Source organism: Oncorhynchus nerka, linkage group LG8 (genome assembly GCF_034236695.1).
Source record: "Oncorhynchus nerka isolate Pitt River linkage group LG8, Oner_Uvic_2.0, whole genome shotgun sequence".
Taxonomy (NCBI): Eukaryota; Metazoa; Chordata; class Actinopteri; order Salmoniformes; family Salmonidae; genus Oncorhynchus; species Oncorhynchus nerka.
This window is the reverse complement of record NC_088403.1, coordinates 37,113,671-37,127,755: the sequence shown is the minus strand read 5'-3', so window position 1 is coordinate 37,127,755 and position 14,085 is coordinate 37,113,671. Positions and strand designations below refer to the sequence as shown.

The 14,085-nt window shown below is 42.2% G+C and overlaps 1 protein-coding gene across 1 annotated transcript in view; it reads right to left on the bottom strand.

Annotated features, from left to right (window-relative positions):
- LOC115133248 (TBC1 domain family member 22B-like) overlaps nucleotides 1–14,085 on the bottom strand; it is a 190,671-nt gene that overhangs the window by 144,648 nt on the left and 31,938 nt on the right. The window contains exon 7 of the mRNA XM_029666289.2: nucleotides 603–731. Coding sequence (XP_029522149.2) covers nucleotides 603–731 — 129 coding nt within the window. The remainder of the gene's footprint in view (nucleotides 1–602; nucleotides 732–14,085) is intronic.

Below are 14,085 nucleotides of genomic sequence, written 5' to 3'. Positions count from 1 at the left end.
CTTTGAATAGATTTTGTTTTTAAGGTAGTAAAACACGTGTGTGTGTGGGTCAGCAGAAGTAATTTCCCTGATAAACAGAGAGTGAGGGAGAGAGAGAGACTGACACCAAAGGTGGGAGGGAGGGGGGGAAGAGAGAATTTTGGGGGAGAGGGAGAGAGAGAGAGAGGGTCATTCTTGTCTAGCCTCCATAGTGGCACTGCTATGTGTGAGAAGAGAGCAGCATGGAAAACCACTTATCACCGTATAACTGGATCTGTAATGCAGACTCGTGGCCGCCGACAGGCAGTGGCTTGGCTAGTCTGGGCTGCGGGGGAACGAACACATCAGGGACAAAGGGAAGGGCCTGGTAAGAGGGCTTGGGGATTTACACCCACAGGACAGCCCATTCTAACTGTAGATGGCTGAGGAATTATATTTACCCACCACTGGAATGGATGAACTATGGAGGAGCTGAGCTTAGGATAGACAGACTGCTCTCAATATATGAGTGCATGGCTCAGTGGATATAGGAATACAGAAAGACATGGGGGAGGAGAGAAAGAGAGAAAGAGTGACTGAGAAAGAGAGAGAGAATGTGACTGTGTGTGGTCATAGATGCTTACCTGTCTGTATGTGTCTTGGTGGTGCTCGTCATTGCGCGAGTCGTAGTACTGTTCTATGAAGCCAAAGTATTCCTGTCTCTTCCTCTGTAGCGTGCTTTCTCTCCTCTCTGTGTTGGCAGGAAGGTACCCCTGGGAAGAATACACCAGAACTGTTAGAATAGCATAGGGTCCTTCAAACTCAACACTACCGCGAAGCCAGTTCCACTCCTTTTTTAAATATTTTTTCCCGAGCCCCTCCCCTAATTGGAGTAAACTAAATGGACAACAACACTTAGGATTCTATTTCCAGATTAAACATACCATAAATATTTTACAGACACAGTATATCTTACATTACTTCTCTTTTGTTTGTTTTTAGTCCCATCCTCCAGCTACTCTCAACCCCTCCCATCTATCTCTGAAAACCATCCAGTTTTGATTTTGATTTGCCATATACTGTGATGTGATGTTCAACAAAAGTTCTGAACCTTTCTATTCTCATAGTATTTACAGATTGTAAATTAAAGATAAATATTTTTGGTAAGAGTAGTATTATATTATTGATCGATTGACTGACTTTTCAGATCACCCAGCAGTGCTATTTGCAGAGTTAACTCCAGGTAAATTCAATTCTTCAGCCATTCCTGGACCTGCGACCAAAAACAAGCTACATAAGGATAGTACTAAAACAAATGATCGAATGATTCTGTCTCTACGCAGCTAAATCTGTAGAGCTGGGATGGCTGTATCTCCCCACATATATAACATTCTATTGGTTGCAAGAATTTTGTATAATAATTTAAATTGAACTAAGTTTTCAATCTGGTTTTGTGTTTCTCTTTATGTAGTGTCTCTCTGATCATGGTGTGTGTTTTGTCCTATATTTTTATTTTATTTTTAATCCCAGCCCCCGTCCCCGCAGGAGGCCTTTTGCCTTTTGGTAGGCCGACATTGTAAATAAGAATTTGTTCTTAACCGACATGCCTAGTTAAATAAAGGTTAAATAAAAAATAAAAATAATATGTTTATGAACCATGTACCATGGAACCAGTCCATCGAAAATCTATATGGCACAGCTGCCATTTTTTTGGTCCTTAAATGAAGCTGGTATACTTTTTATTTATCTGAGTTTTCTTTAACCAATTTTAGTCTTTAATGCAGGGCCAACAGACAGGTTCCTTACTATCTTCCCTCTTCCATTTTTGAAGTAATGCTGCAATTAGTTGGACGCAATTTTTTGATAGAGCAGACATTTCCATATATTCTTGTTAGCTGCATGTGTGACATCATTTACAAAAAATTATACTGTTTTGATCGATTCTTTTTAATCAGTTAGCATATTTGAGTTTAACAATAATATTTGTTGAAATAATTGTTCTGTCTTTTCTGGTGTATTAAACTTTCTATGGCTTGTTTAAAAATACAGATATTTTGGAGATGATTTCATTTTCAAATAACCGAAAGTGCGAGGTTGTAATATGAATAAAGGGGAAAAGGCCACAAGGAGTGAGCCATTCTTACTAGTCTGCCAGGGATCCAGTTTGGATGTAAGTATAACTTTTGGATGACTGAAGCCTCTAATGGTTTAATATTTAACAATGTCTGCCCTCCGAATTCATATTCATTATATAAACATGCCGGTTTAATTTGCTCTGGCTTGCAATTCCAAATAAAATGACATTTTTTGCTCATATAATTTAAAAAACAAGTTGTTAGGTATAGGCAGGGCCATAAGCTAATAGGTAAACTGGGATATGACTAAAGAGTTAAATCAGGGTGATTTTACCACAAAGAGACAGGTATTTCCGTTCCATGGTAGCAATATCTTATCTATTTTTGCTAACTTTCTATTCAAAAGGCACTCGCACATCTGCACTATCTTTGTTGCAGGTGCATGGTAACAATTGAATAACATGAGAAAAAATAAGAAACCTGCACACTGCTCTTGCTAGTATCACTGCCTTTTATTAAGCTTTACATATCGGACATATCGGCCTCAAGGCCTTCGTCAGAGGTTGGAAAAAATATCTAGATCCTTTATTGTGGATTTCAATGAAAATCAAAATCAAAATTGTATTTGTCACATGCGCCGAATACAACCTTACAGTGAAATGCAAGCCCTTAACCAACAATGCAGTTAACATTAGTTTTCTTTAAAAAGTATTTACTAAAAATAAACCAAGTCTAAAATAAATAAAATAAAAAAATAACAATAATAGGAATATAGCCTCGCAACAATAAAATAACAGTAGCGAGGCTATATACAGTGAGTACCGGTACACAGTCAGAAAACAATCCGCATACAATGACACCTTTGTATTTAAGCCCTGGATTTCTAGCACCTTGATATTGTTGTTTTAAATAGCTAATACTTCAATGGCAAAAAATAAATATGCCGATAGTGAACAACATTCTTATATTTCTCGTTAGTTTAATACTTTCTGAGAAGTAGACAATATTTACTATTTTACATAACTTTAACCCGTTGTATAAGAGATTCTCCAAAATGGAAAAATTCCAGCATTTATATATAAATTCCAGTCGTACTTTACCAAAAGCTTTTTAATTGTCAGCTTCGAATACCAGGCTGGTTCCCTTGATTTTTCATTGTGTTCAATTGTTCCAGTACTTGTCTTATATGATCTCAAATCTATTGTCCATGTCAAAAAAAAAACTTCCTGATTGGGATGAATAATATCCGAAAATACCTTTTAAATTCTATGCGCTATGCAAATTTTTGCATCACAACACAGAAGTGTATGGGGCCTCCAATTTGTTTTATTGATTGGATCTTTATACAGTGCATTCAAAAGTACTCAGACCCCTGGACTTTTTACACATTCTGTTACAGCCTTATTCTAAAATGGATTAAACACATTTTGTTCCTCATCAATCTTCACACAGGATTCAACATTTTTACAAATGTATTAAAAATGAAAAACAGAAATACTTTATTTACATAAGTATCCAGACCCTTTGCTATGAGACTCGAAATTGAGCTCAGGTGCCTCCTGTTTCCATTGATCATCCTTGAGATGTTTCTACAACTTGATTGGAAAGGAGGATACCTAGTCAGTTGCTCAACTGAATGCATTCAACTGAAATGTATCTTCCGCATTTAACCCAACCCCCTGAATCAGAGAGGTGGGGGGGGGGACTGCCTTAATCGATATCCACGTCATCGGCTCTTGGGGAACAGTGGGTTAACTGCCTTGCAGAATGACAGATGTTTAGCTTGTCAGTTCGGTGATTCGATCCAGCAACCTTTCAGTTAATGCCCCAAGAATCCTATAAGCTAGGTTACCTGCTGCCCGAAAGGAGTCCATCTGTGGTAAATTTAATTGATTGGATATGATTTGCAACGGTCTAAGGTACCACAGTTGACAGTGTATGTGAGAGCAAAAACCAAGCCATGAGGCTATTTATGGTAGAGTGGCCAGACGGAAGCCACAACGGCCCGCTTGGAATTTGCCAAAAGGGAAAAGGGGGAAAAAACAATTGAATCAATTTTAGAATGCGGCTGTAAGGTAACAAAATGTGGAAAAAGTCAGGGGATCTGAATACTTTCCAAATGCACTGTATTTACCACATGGGTCCTGTTACAGTACTAGTGAAATCAGACCTTGTTCAGTATCTGATTATCTACCATTTTTATAGGAGTGGTTAAAACATGCTAATAACGGTCCTCTGAGCACATCAAAAAATGTTTGATACCTTAGCTTGCCTTAACCGGTATGCAGTCTAGCCCTGGAGTTTTCCCGGACTTCAAGGCCTTTAATTGCATCAGGAAGTTCCTCCTCTGTAACTGGCACAACTCAGGCCCATACTCTACACAGAACAGTGCACCACAACCAATCAGAGCTGCAGTATCCCTATATGCAAATAGACCATTGACATATATGGATCTGTGCCATTCACTTTGCACTGGACTGTGTTTACAGCATGAGTGGTTGTGAATAGATGTGTTTGTTTTGTGATCAAACCAACAGCTGCATGTAGCCAGGTGTGTGCATTTGTTCATATTCTTTGCAAGTAAGTGAGTTATTAGCCCAGTTATAGCTCATTGCTAGTCAGCAATGGGGGAGTAGTTGCTTCCTACAAGAGCACAACAAGTGCATTTTTTGCCATCTTTGAAAAGCAAGTCAGGTAAAGAGCTTTTGTTCTGCAAGGGCAAGTGTTGTATTTTTAGACAGGCTTGAATAAGTTATAGCCAATAGGCAGCATAATTTGCCTGAATCTCTGTAATAATGGTATGAGAAAAACATTGCATTTTATGTTGTAAAGTGGTTTCTTGAATCAAACACAACATGTTCAGTCACCTCCTTGTCTGAAAGACAAGTGGATAAACAGGTTAATATCAATCCCTACAAAAGTCTGATGGAATGTAGGCCTACATTGAACACCACACATTGGCTGCTACTGTAGGACAGCTATTTCCATGTTAAAATACTATGTGATGCATTTTCTCCATTGTTTTTTATGCTAAGCCACTCTGATAGGCCCATATTATGATCAAATAGCCACAGTAGCCTACTTAGCCACTGTTATACCTGTAACTTAAAGCGGGTACAGTGTCAGTGTTCACAGTAAAAGTGTGCCAAAAGTCACACAGAATTTTCACAACTTTCAAGTTTGCACTAAAATGTGCTAAAAGCTCTGCAGTTGTGCATTTGATTTGACAATGTATTAGCTAGTTAGCTATCTATCTAGCCAAATGGTTAGATTCTTCCAAAATCAAGCTTCACTTGGTAACAGCAGAGAAACCCCTACTCGATTAAGAGCCTTGCTGTCTTAGATTTGTTTTGTGCATGGCGAAAACTGTGAGTAACTTTTTTTAGTTGCTTGTTTACTTGTATGGTTTAGTTCAGAGACTGTAAAAAATGTTTGCAATGCACTCGTTAGCATTTAGTTGTCATTCTCTATGGATTTTTAAATGTACCTCTAACTGCTCTCCTTTGGATTACAGAGCCTCAGTGAGGTTTAAAAACAGTGCCCTTTGTGTCCAGTGCCAGTATTACCCGATATCTCAGTATGGCACAAGGTCTGTGTGAAGATATGACAATCTGGATACCACCCAAGCCTAATAACTAGACTGAATCAAAACATACAGCTTTGAATCAATTCACTGGGGGAAAAGACCCAGCCCACGCTAGGCATGCTAGCCTTGTGTGTAGTTGAGAATGACTTCTCACAAGCCCAGCTTACACACTAGTCTAGGCTAGACGCACACACACCCATGCACCCACACACATCGTGAGAACTACGTTAGGGATACAGTAACTTCCAATCACTTTAAATCTGCTAAATGGACTGCGCTCCAGTGGGCCTCACGCTGGGCAAATGTAGTGCACTACTCTATGTAGGGATGAGGGTGCCATTTGGGACACAGCCTGTTAGAGCACTGTACTACTGACACACTTCCACTGCATGAGCAAATGTTTCAGTATGCCAAGAGAACTTGAAAAGGGAACTGTTCAGGTTGTTGGCCATATGAAGAGAATAATATCAACCCACATTCAATAACAGATGGGCAGAGATTAATGCAGAGAGGGTTAATGTCCTAACAGTGGCATAACATTGAACACACACACACACACTTCTCCCTCTCCTCCAGTGAGAATGTATCTAGCTACAGTATACACCATATGTCTGGGACAGAAAAGACAAGTCCTGGTGGTGTAGACTAGGCCTATAGTGATTCAGTAATTGATTGCCTGGAAATCTACAGCCCCAGAAAACCATTAATCTCTGGAGCAGTTGAGGCTTGTGCCCATTCTTCACTCCCACGGCCCAACAAAATGGCTCTAACAAGACGTATGTGTGCCAGGCAGCCCCCTGAGCACTGGCTGTAAGGGCCATTACCATATATCCATGTAATCACACTGACTTTATAATGTGCTGTAAAGGGAGGAGGTGAGGGTTGGTATTCTATTGTTGGTGACAGTGGAAGGTCAAGTATTTGAAGAGACTCGGAAGTATTATCCGAGTGCTACTGCTGTGAGATATGCAGTGCATAACTACGTTTGGTGGGGGTCAAATCCCTTTGAAAACTCCATTAAATCAGGATGCGAGTGGAAGTTTGATTCGTGAATCGAGAGAGGAGAAATGGGTTACTTTATTGATGGAACATGTTGGACTTTCCAGCAGTGGTTAAGTCAGAACATGAATAGGAGTCCTTCGAAAGTTGAAACCCCTCCGTCATACAGTACAAACACAGTTTGAGTGAGTCACACACGGGTTATAGTAATTTGGAGGTGGGCTGGCAGTATGTTTGCTGGATACAGTAGAGAGCACATCAAATATTAGAATTTTCTCCTCTTCACCTACAAAAATATATGTCAACAGTAATAAAATGTTGATCAGTGCGAGCTGTCAGTTCCAAGCAGGTTCAGGAGGATTGCCTCTTCCTTTGGAGTCAGGACTGTCATAGTTGTGAGCAGATGTTCTCTACAGCCAGGCAGGCACACAAACCACAGTTAGGTAAATGAAAGTGTCATTCCTAAAATGAGGTGTCCTCCTGTCCAATTAAAAATCGACCCCTAATCCTACCGTGTAACCCCATTAGTGAAGATGGGAGAGGAGAGTGGTCAAATCCAAGCAAATCTTCATCAAACTTACTTTTCGAACTATAAAGTGTGAATTTGTGCTCTTTTTTATTTTGTGAGTGTTTGTACATAGCCTTGTAGGTGTTATTTTTGGAGAGGATGTTGTGAGAATAATAGATAAGGCTGTGAGATGAGCTGGAGCACCTTGCGGTCTCCCCAGCTGTTGCCAGACTTTACATAATAAAGGGAAGAGAAAGTTTCCTCCACCAAGGTTAATGGAGGGTGAACTGAGGGTCAACAAGGGAGAACACACACACACACAGCCGAGGGAGGCAGGGCACTTTATCAAGGTTTTTATAGGCCTGTAAATGTCTCCTACAGCATGCCGCAGTCTTTAAAACTACACAGTAAGAAACACAGGCAGGGGGAGCTGCTTGGGGGGGGGTTATGGTTGTGTTCGGAGGTATCTGTGCCAAGGGTTGGAACTGGTTTCGAGAACAGAACAGAATAATTCAAGGGTGCCAATATATTTGACTACATCTGTACTTGTGAAAATTAGAAGAATCAATAGCCGGGCCCTTGTGAAAGTTTTGGAAGAGGAGAGAGTAAAACTATGAGGTGCTGACAGTCAGTAGGCTACTGTATTACAGCTGGCCCGCCGAGAAACATCTAAAGATCCCTTTAACTTGCTGGTGATTCCTTTCACCACTAATCGCTCTGTGAATCCATGGGCTGGCACCTGACACAAACAACCTGTTCTCCCACCGCTCTCCCTCAGAAAAAAAGAAGCCTATGGAATCAATTTAGGGATTAAATGAAATCTTTATTTTCTAGCGAGGAACTGACAAACAAAAAAAAATTCTACTTAGTAGAGTGTTGGGGAGGGTTGTCAAGTCTGAACAGTACGTGTGTGTGCGCAGTAGGTTGTGAGAAGTCAGCAGGATGAAGAGAATTGATTTTGCAGGAAAACAACAGCGCCTCAAGAGGTGACGGCAGCCCCCTCTGCTCCCATAGAGGCCTGACGAGTCGTCGCTCTAGTTTAAAGATGATTCCCTGCTGTTTTAATTCTTATGTCAAAATCACAGATACACAAACACAGGACTAGATGCAGAAAGACACAGAAGAAGGATACCAAGAACACAGACAGAAACGCACATACCAACCCTCACCACACAGGGGGTTCAATAGCGTGCATCGATGTGGAGTGATTGAGTGGAGCTCGAGCTCTGGGTCTGAGTCAGGATGACAGATGAGCGAGCCATAGGCAGATGAAGGTGAGACAGGTGAACTAGATATGGCTGTGTGTGTGTGTGTGTGTGTCAGTGTTTTCTGTGCAGTCATTTAATTGTGGCACAGCGCGTGGAACACCACCCTACCTCAAAATCAGTTTATTTGGAGTGATTTTATTTATTTTCTTTACATTTTTAGTTGAGTGGCAACCAGGGAAAGTGTTGGGGGATAAAATGGTGATGGTTTCTGTGAGAAGTACAGCATGTTAGCCCAGGTGGCGGGTTACCAAGTTAATGTAGGCCTACCTGTTAGGTTAAATTCACTGTGTTTATGCAAGTTTTTTTTGGGACATAGCATCCTATTTATGAATTTTAACTAGTTAAAATATTAAATTTCGGATCTAGCTAATGATTAGCCCAATAGGGTAAATGCAAATAGGCAACCCCATGCTTCAGCTTATTTATTTATAGCCACTATGCTGCATCAGTTGGGCTACAGATGATAATGCTTATTGCTAATAGCATACCTGATAATATGGACCATGTTGTACCAAATCATTTTCTCAATATGTTAGGCTCATTTCTGGAGGTGGAAATTATTTCAGATGGTGCCAGTATAATTTTATTTTCATTCGGTTTGGAGTAGTCCTTTTTAAAAAGCCACCTGAACTGAGCTTCTCAGTCTTTCTACATAAAAATCAGAGGTGTTTGTCCCTCACCAGAGACCGTTCAGAGACACGGGCCGTGATAGCACCTTTCTATCACCTGCTGTCTACCCTGTCCTTCATTGGCACCTCCAGCATCAGTGTGCCAGTCTCAACATGGCAAACACTGAGGCACCAGGGCTTCCTGTAGCCTGAAATGGGACATAGTCCTGGCCTGAGGGGAGAAGTACTCAATGGCATGGTGCCTCTCACCCACCCAAGCAAGACACTAAATGACTCAAAAATGGCATGCATCTCAATGGTCATAAAGTTACGTTTGTACTAGAGTTAAGCTGGTTATATCTGCTACTTTTCTGGTTTAGTGGCACTGGGTGCAGAGATATGATTTTCTATATACAGTTTCTACATGGGTCATTGCATATGAAAATCAACTAATAAAAAAATAGCTTTGGAAAAAGGCCCTCGATTTGATATAGAATGATCCATAGGCCTATATGCTACAGCTAACATGCTGTGCTGACTATGGGGCCTACACTAGGCTATATATCACATCTGGACTTGCAGCCACATCAATACCACAAAGCCAGTTAGCTGCTACTTTACCAGCACTTAACATTTAACAATTCCGCTCCATTAGGAAAGTGTACACATTGCTACGGGCGGCTTAGCCATTCTTATCACCGAAAATCCACTTAATTGACTCCCTCCAGGCACTGGAACCCAAGTGGACGATTCTTCTTTAAAAAGCTTCTTATTCATTATTCCAGAAACACTTATTATTTTTCACAGAGCCGGAAGCTGAAGTTCTCTCTGTGTCTTATGGTACAGACAGACAGAGACGAGTCTAAACATAACTGTAGCGTATAGAGATATCACCCAGGGAGAGGTAGAATGACGAGAATATAAAAAGGGCTAATTTACTGTTTTCTTACCTTATAATTACCTCCGTTTCCTAATAATGATTGAGACAGTTATGTATAATTTGTGCAGTCAGGTGATAAAATGCAACTGGGGGGGGGCGATAGTATGGGTGGTGATGCAGCATTAAAATGTATTAACAACCTAGAATGCCTGATTGTCTCTTTCAGAGGAGGTAATACAGCTAGCACTAACCAGCCTCTGGAAAGGAATAAATTGAATATCCACGGCACGGTCGGGAGCAGAGAAGGTCACAGGGGACGCGCCGAGAGTGAAGTTTTATTATGTGGCTCCAAGTTTATGGAATAGCGGTAGAGGGTGGAGAATAGATTCTCAGAGCCTCTCCTGTCTATCGCAGACCGCATCTTGACAGAGAGGATTTAAAGGTCAGGGGAGTGTTCAGATATCCCAAGATCCTTCGGGGGAGGATAGGGATGGCATGTTGCAGGGATTAGACATCTCTTTCTGTCTCCTCCCTTTCCATTTTTTTTTTCAAACCACAAACACTTGCATCTCTCGTGTGTCTGTTGTGCAGTATAGGCCTATATTAAACATTTGGTGGGACAAGGCTGGGGGTCTAAGGGAACCAATCAAATATCCCAGAAAACCAAGCCGTTGAGAGCCAACAGCACAACCTGATATTGGATTGGGTTATTGATGACTAATCTGAATCTGATAGCCATATTGTATCGATGTGCCACCATCACCAGCAAAATAATAGGTGATTCCATTTAGAGGCAAAGCACAGATAGAGTGCAATGTACTGTAACCCATTACTTCCCTAAAGTTTCCAATACACACCATTTCCTATCCTGCTAAGCATTCGAAATGTAATGAGTACTTTTGGGTATCAGGGAAAATGTATGGAGTAAAAAGTACATTATTTTCTGTAAGAATGTTTTGAAGTAAAATAAAAAAATGTGAAAAATAGTAAAGTACAGACACCCCAAAAAACTACTTATGTAGTAGTACTTTAAAGTATTTTTAATAAGGTACTTTACAACACTGCATCCCCTCAGACCGAACTGGGGACCTCTGACACTAATTTGTGTTGACAACAAAAATCGTTGCCGTACCCCTAGGCAATTTAATGAGCTATTGTCTGTGGGACATTAACTACACACAGCAATTAATGTGAAAGTCACACCACTCAAAGTAATGCTCCACACACTGAAGTGATCACCAGACTGAAGTCACTCACTAGTTGGGTCACTGTAAACTGCAACAATAGCTTAATGAGTAAACATTCTGTATCGTGAATACATTATTTGTGCCTGGCAATTAATTTCTAAATGGAGGTAAAGAGCGTTATTAATCTCCATGAATCACAGGGAGAGAGAAAGAGAGACAGACAAAGAGAGAGCGCACACGAGAGAGAGAGAGTAGAGAGCACGCGAGAGAGACAGAAGAGAGACATAGAAGAGAGACAGAGAAGAGAGCACGCGAGACAGAAAGACAAGAGAGAGGAGACAGCGTGTGAGTGAGCGAGACGGAGCGAGACCGAGAGTGTGCGCCAGAGAGAGTGAGAGCGTGCGCCAGAGAGAGTGAGAGCGAGCGCCAGAGAGTTAGAGCGAGCGCCAGAGAGAGTGAGAGCGAGCGCCAGAGAGCGTGAGAGCGAGCGCCAGAGAGAGTGAGAGCGAGCGCCAGAGAGAGTGAGAGCGAGCGCCAGAGAGAGCGAGAGCGAGCGCCAGAGAGAGCGAGCGCCAGAGAGGGAGAGCGAGCGCCAGAGAGGGAGAGCGAGCGCCAGAGAGAGCGAGAGCGAGCGCCAGAGAGAGCGAGAGCGAGCGCCAGAGAGAGCGAGAGCGAGCGCAAGAGAGAGCGAGCGCCAGAGAGAGCGAGAGCGAGCGCCAGAGAGAGAGCGAGCGCCAGAGAGAGTGAGCGAGCGCCAGAGAGAGTGAGCGAGCGCCAGAGAGAGTGAGAGCGAGCGCCAGAGAGAGTGAGAGCGAGCGCCAGAGAGAGTGAGAGCGAGCGCCAGAGAGAGTGAGAGCGAGCGCCAGAGAGCGTGAGAGCGAGCGCCAGAGAGCGTGAGAGCGAGCGCCAGAGAGCGTGAGAGCGAGCGCCAGAGAGCGTGAGAGCGAGCGCCAGAGAGCGTGAGCGAGGGCCAGAGAGCGCGAGCGAGGGCCAGAGAGAGCGAGCGAGGGCCAGAGAGAGCGAGCGAGGGCCAGAGAGAGCGAGCGAGGGCCAGAGAGAGCGAGCGAGGGCCAGAGAGAGAGAGCGACGGCCAGAGAGAGAGAGCGAGCGAGGGCCAGAGAGAGCGAGCGAGGGCCAGAGAGAGCGAGCGAGGGCCAGAGAGAGCGAGCGAGGGCCAGAGAGAGCGAGCGACGGCCAGAGAGAGCGCCTGGGAGAAAACTGACAAGATGGTTTTAGGGCGTTTTCACACATGGTGCCTTTCAGACAATTTTTGTTAACAAAATGAATGGTCCCTTTCAGACAATTTGTGAACACTCCAAAGGAACTCAAAAGAGCCTCAGAATGTGAACACAAAGCTCCACACGTTCTCTCGTCAATATTCTCGACTCGGCTACTGCAACACCGTTTCCCCTGCCATAACCCCTCACATTGGTGCCACAAAAGAGAGACGATGATGTACAGGTTCACAGAAGATACGTGTGCCGTTTTTGAAAATTGATTAGCGATTGTCATGAATGCACAGAAATTCCAAAATGTGTGTGGAGTTTTGTACTGACACAATGTTCAGATAATTATTTTGCAATATGTGATCTATAGAGCTTCATAAGCTGTTTATTTGATTGTGAGGTTTGAATAGGGTGAGAAGAGAACATATTTGGTGACAATCACAACATATGGTACAAAATCAATGCAGGCTCTTAAAGGGGCAGTAGCCTACATTGGGTGTTACATTTTCAATTACAGCATTATGTAATTAAGCAATAATACGAGGCCACAACCGCCACCAGAGCCATGGTAAAAATGTCATAACACATGGACTCGAGTGTAGAATTGCTTTTATACAACAGGTTACTAGCATTAAAAAGCAAGATTCTTTCCCAAACCATAAATTGTTCAACAAAATGTGATGCTATATTCACTAACGCTAGTTGTCCAAGTGCAATTTTAAGCATTCTCTGGTCATTAGCTCTATTCATACTGACTGCCATGTAAAGCAAAGTCACCCGAGAGCTGGTTGACATTCCAGAACATTGCAGGTTGCTATGGCAAAAAAGGGTTGATATGGAGGCTCCTCACCCCCATTGCTAGCTGGCCAACTACACAGCTAACACAATCACTTTAGACTGAAGCTGGAAAGATAGCAAAGTAGCTGCATTTCATTTCAATAGTTATTTTATTGACATTTCTTTGTATATATCCATAAAAACTATGCAGATTCCATGATTTCGACTGGCTGAGAAAAGGTGTCTGTCTGTCTCGTCCAGACTACCAACAGGTTCATTATTATAGCGCAGTGAAGATCGAATTTCAATGTTGCAAATGTCTAGATGCTTTTTACAGTGGAGATAAAGTTTATAAGTTGCACGGCTAGGCAGATGAGAAAGTGGATCTGTAAAAGTAGTAGTGCGTTGCTAGGTAACAAAGTAAACAATGGCACTTTTTATGAATGTGGCCATGTGCATGTTGCCTTGTATATCATGGGCAGGATAGGCTCTAACAATGGGAATTCCAAACCATCTGTAGTAACTAAGCAATAATACATGAGACGCCATGTGTTATGACAATTGTATCATGGCTGTGATGTGGTCATAGCCACAAGGGAAAGATCATTAAATTGGACTGAGATAGTTTTTTTTGGGGGGGGTCACATATAGTCCTCTTTAATGTGAACTGTGGGGTAAAAACTTTGAATGAGGACTCAACTCTTTTGCCAGTTCACTTCACCTATTTTGTGGACCGAGTCCTCTTTGCATTCACATTGTTATGTTAAGGAACCAAGATAATTTTCCAACATTCACTCAATGCACTCTGGGTTTTTACAAAGTGCTGAACAAGCCATTTAATCAGAATGTGCTATCGGGCAGCTAGATATACCTACTTACATTTTGGAAGCTAATAGATTGCGTTTAGTTAAAATATGAGATATAATAATTGTAATCAGAAGATACTATTAAGATGTACATTTGATTAGACACCCTAGGTAGGCTAAGCCCCCCCCCCCCTCTCGAGATGGTCT